The sequence below is a fragment of the Etheostoma spectabile genome, chromosome 11, assembly GCF_008692095.1.
Source record: "Etheostoma spectabile isolate EspeVRDwgs_2016 chromosome 11, UIUC_Espe_1.0, whole genome shotgun sequence".
Lineage (NCBI taxonomy): Eukaryota > Metazoa > Chordata > Actinopteri > Perciformes > Percidae > Etheostoma > Etheostoma spectabile.
Genome location: NC_045743.1, coordinates 19,163,296 through 19,167,575, shown reverse-complemented (window position 1 = coordinate 19,167,575; position 4,280 = coordinate 19,163,296). Strand labels below are relative to the sequence as shown.

Here is a 4,280-nt window from a genome sequence, read left to right as displayed (position 1 = left end):
ATGCTGTCACTCACCACTCTTCTTGTCGGGGTAGCATCTCTTGAGGTCGTCACAGGTCCTGGCGGGGTGTTTCCTGCTGCCGTCGGGGCTCTTCATGCTGTTGATCTGGCTGCTGAGGGCCTTCAGGGTGGCGTGGATGCTCGGGTCCACGGCCACTATGCTGGACGCGTTGCTGTTGGGCAGAGCCTCGTCCTCGCTGAACTCCGGAGGAGGAGGGGGGCCCGAGTCGTAATCCTGAGGGCCGCCAAAGAGGTCATCCATAGCTGCCGTGGGAGGTCCCGGGGGACCAGGGGGGCCTGCGGGACCTGGCTCTCCTGGAGGGCCCTGTCGAGATAGGAATAGCAGGGGTTTTTTATGTCTATGTGGAGCTTTTGTGTTTATTTACTGGTCAAAACTTAAGATGTTCCTATACCTATATCTGAAAATCCTCTGATAATGCCTAAAATGGTAAAGTAATCAATACCACGTAAATTATCTTGGAATAATATCTACTTTAAAGTAGTTTTATTTGCATTATTTTTTCCTTTATGACTAACTGGCACACTAGATAATAAAATAAAGTTTGATGTCGTTCATTGTTTGAGTTTGTTCATGTCTACAAAGATTTTAACCCAAGCCAGACCAAACAAGAATTATTAACAATCATATCATAGTCCAGTACTCAGTATGGGCCGATACGCAAGTTCAGGTCTTGGAAAGGAAAAAAATGTATGGGAACTTCTCTAGTCAGAACTCTGTAGAGACACCAAAGGGACACTTCTCCCTACTCACGGAACATCTGTTGGACAGATGTTCATCATTGTAATGACGGTCCGATCTTTCCTACCATCTGGCTCTGTTACTGGCTGTTTCTTTTAAATCTATTCGCTGCAATCCTTTCATTAGTTCACTTCACATGCAGTTCAACTCTGTGTAATGGGCAAATACCTCCGGTCCGATTTCTCCGCTGATGCCTCGGGTTCCAGGAGGCCCCATCGGTCCCGGCTGGCCAATGTATCCTTCCTTTCCAGAAGGCCCGATAGGTCCAGGAGGCCCCTGAGTCAAATTTATATTAAACACCGTTAGTCTTCAGCCGTCAAATCAGGAGTTGGATTACAAAATGATTGCTAAAATAAAACTACATATTTTGATTATATAGTGATTGTTCATTGACAAACTTATTATATAACTACAAAAGTGAAATTCAGGAAAGCATGTCTTCCTCCAGAAGCAAATGAAAGTGTAATCTTTATTTACCCTGGGTCCGCTTGGGCCAACGATTCCTGGAGCTCCCTGCTCACCTGTTGTACCCTAAAAGGAAAAGGTAAATAAGGAAATATCTCTTCAACATTCAGTTGTTTTTGAGTTTTCCCAGACTACCCAGATGAACTTGTGCTTGTTGGCTACGACAGGTTGGATGATCCTCAAGCCGGAGACCCTACATGTTACCGTAACTGCATCATACTAGGAGACTGAGTTTGAGTGTTAAATAACTTGATAAATAAAAAGTAAGAATGTTTTTTTGTCTAAACTTTGAGTTTAAATGCTGCTTATTCAGTCAGGAATATTTAACGTCAAAGAAAAATTCTTTCCTTTAGAAGGAGTTTAAAGTTTTAATTAAGTGGTGACGTTTTAAATCCCTTTGACACTTGTCTGGTGTTTTTCCCTAAAAAAAAAGCGGCTGAAGATGGATGGATGGATGGACTGGTCTGGTAGGACCGGGCTAATCGACCAGAATCTGGTAGGACAAGGCTAAAGGACCAGAGTCTGATAGAACCAGGCTAATGGACCAGAGTCCGGTAGGACAGGGCGGTAGGTCCAGAGTCTGGGAGGACAGGGCTAATGGTCCAGAGTCTGGTAGGCCGGGATGTGGACCAGGGTCTGGTAGGACCGGATAGTGGACAGAGGCTGGTAGGACGGGCTATAGGACCAGGTTGGTAGGACAGGGATGGACCAGAGTTGGTAGGACGGGCGAGTGGAACAGAGTCTGTAGGACGGGTAATGGACCAGAGTCTGGTAGGACCGGGTAGTGTACCAGAGTCTGGTAGGGCCGGCTAGTGGACCAGAGTCTGGTAGGACCTGGCTAATGGACCAGAGTGGTAGGAACGGGCTGTGTACCAGAGTTGGTGGATGGCTAATGGACCAGAGTCTGGTAGGACCTGGCTAAGGACCAGGTTGGTAGGACCGGGCTAGGGTACCAGAGTCTGGTAGGACCTGGCTATGGCCAGAGTGGAGGACCTGGCTAATGGACCAGAGTCTTGTAGGACCTGGCTAATGGACCAGAGGTGGTAGGACCGGGCTAGTGTACCAGAGTCTGGTTAGGACCTGGCTAATGGACCAGGTCTGGTAGGACCTGGCTAATGGACCAGAGTCTGGTAGACCGGGCTAGTGTACCAGAGGTCGTGGAGGACTGGCTAATGGACCAGAGTCTGGTAGGACCGGGCTAGTGTACCAGAGTCTGGTAGGACCAGGCTAGGGTTAGAGATGCATGCCCAAAAAACTGCTTTTAACCCTTTAGCGTTCCTGTAAAATTCACCAAAAACTGTGGGCGGGCTGTGGTTAAACATTATGAGAGTTTGGGATATCAACAGGATTGTAGAAATGTACAAATATCAAAATATGGACAACCAAAAAAAAACTGAATATTTTGTTTATGTAAACATAGTCAGTGAGATGAGTCAGCATAATCAGCCTGGATTACCGATTACTTTAACTTACAGGAGGCCCAGGAAGACCCTGCAGACCAGTGAAGCCTCGATGTCCCTTCTGCCCTCTCTCTCCATGATCGCCCAGGTCACCCTTATCTCCTCTTGGTCCTTGGGGTCCCTGAATTAGAACGATTGAACACATTTGCATGATGGTTTTGAATATCTACGTTGCATCTAATGTATGTAAGTGAGCCGTGTGACTACATGTTGAAGACTCACCACTAATCCTCTCTTCCCAGCTGAGCCCGGGGGACCAACGGGTCCTCTTGAGCCCTGCAAAGGAGTCCCATCATTAGAAAGCTTCCAGGGAACACAGACGGCTGCCAGCAGAACTCCACAACCCGATACACACCTCCCCTATCACTTTCTTTTTTATCTCAAACTTGTGTTAATAGATTTGTCTTTAATATGTAGAAGAAAAAAATTAAACCAAAATGTCAACCCTCGCCAAAATAGATACATGATAATTAAACAGAAAAGCAAAAAAACAGACATTACAAAGACATAAGTTAAACTAAAATAAATTCAATTTTGAAGTACTTGTACCAGAAAGTAAACGCATATAGTATATGTACACATATACAAATACTCACACACCAATATATTGTATATTTAAATAGGACTGGAAATGAATAACGAATACAAGAATTTATCTTTTTCCTTTCTATCACTGAGTATGAGGATCACACATTTGAATCAAATCTAATCATGTCTAAATCTATAATTACAATATTGTTTCACAATGGACAGACTGAACAGAAACTAGGAGACATAGAGGGGACTTACAGCGTCTCCTCTCCGTCCAGCATCACCCGGTGCACCGACAGGACCTGGAGGGCCAGGAAGTCCCTGAGGACCAATCAAACCTTCTGGACCAGGATCTCCGCGGTCCCCCTGGAAAGGTAACACCCATCAGTCATTCGCAGTATGATACACAACACGCGGGTCACATTTTCATTCTCTTTGTCTCTTACTCTTTGTCCCAGAACGCCATCTTTTCCTGGCGGGCCATCACTTCCTGCAGGGCCCTGAGGACCAGACAGGAAACATTAACACAGCTGTACACAGTACACACACACACACACACACACACTTTGGTTGATATCTTCTGAAAACCGCAACTAATTTAGAAGTCGTACTCACATCAGGACCAGGATCACCACGAGGTCCGTTAGCACCCGGGACACCGACTGGACCTGGGGGGCCTTTATCTCCAGGTGTTCCTGCGGATCCTTGTTTTCCTGGGGGCCCCTAAAAAAAAAAGACAAGAAACGAGACACTCACAAAGCAGTACTAAAAAGGCCGTTCCACATAAAACCCACTAAATGATTCAACCTTCATGAATCCCAAAGAAATCCCTGAGGGTGCTTCTCCACAGACTTATGGAGAGGTACTACACTACCCACAATTCCAAGTGTAATAGCGACGTCTCAGACTGGTCCAACTCACTGTTAACATGGAAATGTTTACATAGTGAGTTCCATTTACCTCGGAACACTGAAGTCGAGAGCTGGGAATGTACGTCCCACTCGAGTTGAATGCGTTCCGATTTTTCATCGTGGGGTTATTTATTTATTTATTTATTTATTTATT

General features: G+C 45.6%; 1 protein-coding gene and 1 long non-coding RNA gene across 2 annotated transcripts in view; both read right to left on the bottom strand.

Moving 5' to 3' along the window:
• The window catches only part of col5a2a (collagen, type V, alpha 2a), a 35,902-nt gene that overhangs the window by 4,309 nt on the left and 27,313 nt on the right, over positions 1-4,280 (bottom strand). Inside the window, exons 45-52 of the mRNA XM_032530371.1 lie at positions 3,831-3,938; positions 3,662-3,715; positions 3,474-3,581; positions 2,907-2,960; positions 2,698-2,805; positions 1,237-1,290; positions 928-1,035; positions 15-324 (exon numbers count right to left, since the gene is read on the bottom strand). Of these exons, the coding sequence (XP_032386262.1) occupies positions 15-324; positions 928-1,035; positions 1,237-1,290; positions 2,698-2,805; positions 2,907-2,960; positions 3,474-3,581; positions 3,662-3,715; positions 3,831-3,938 (904 nt within the window). The remainder of the gene's footprint in view (positions 1-14; positions 325-927; positions 1,036-1,236; positions 1,291-2,697; positions 2,806-2,906; positions 2,961-3,473; positions 3,582-3,661; positions 3,716-3,830; positions 3,939-4,280) is intronic.
• LOC116698018 (uncharacterized) lies at positions 2,044-2,412 on the bottom strand. Its single transcript, XR_004334094.1, has 3 exons — positions 2,333-2,412; positions 2,165-2,193; positions 2,044-2,058 (listed from the first exon to the last, which is right to left on the bottom strand). It is a non-coding gene; the product is annotated as an uncharacterized LOC116698018 (long non-coding RNA).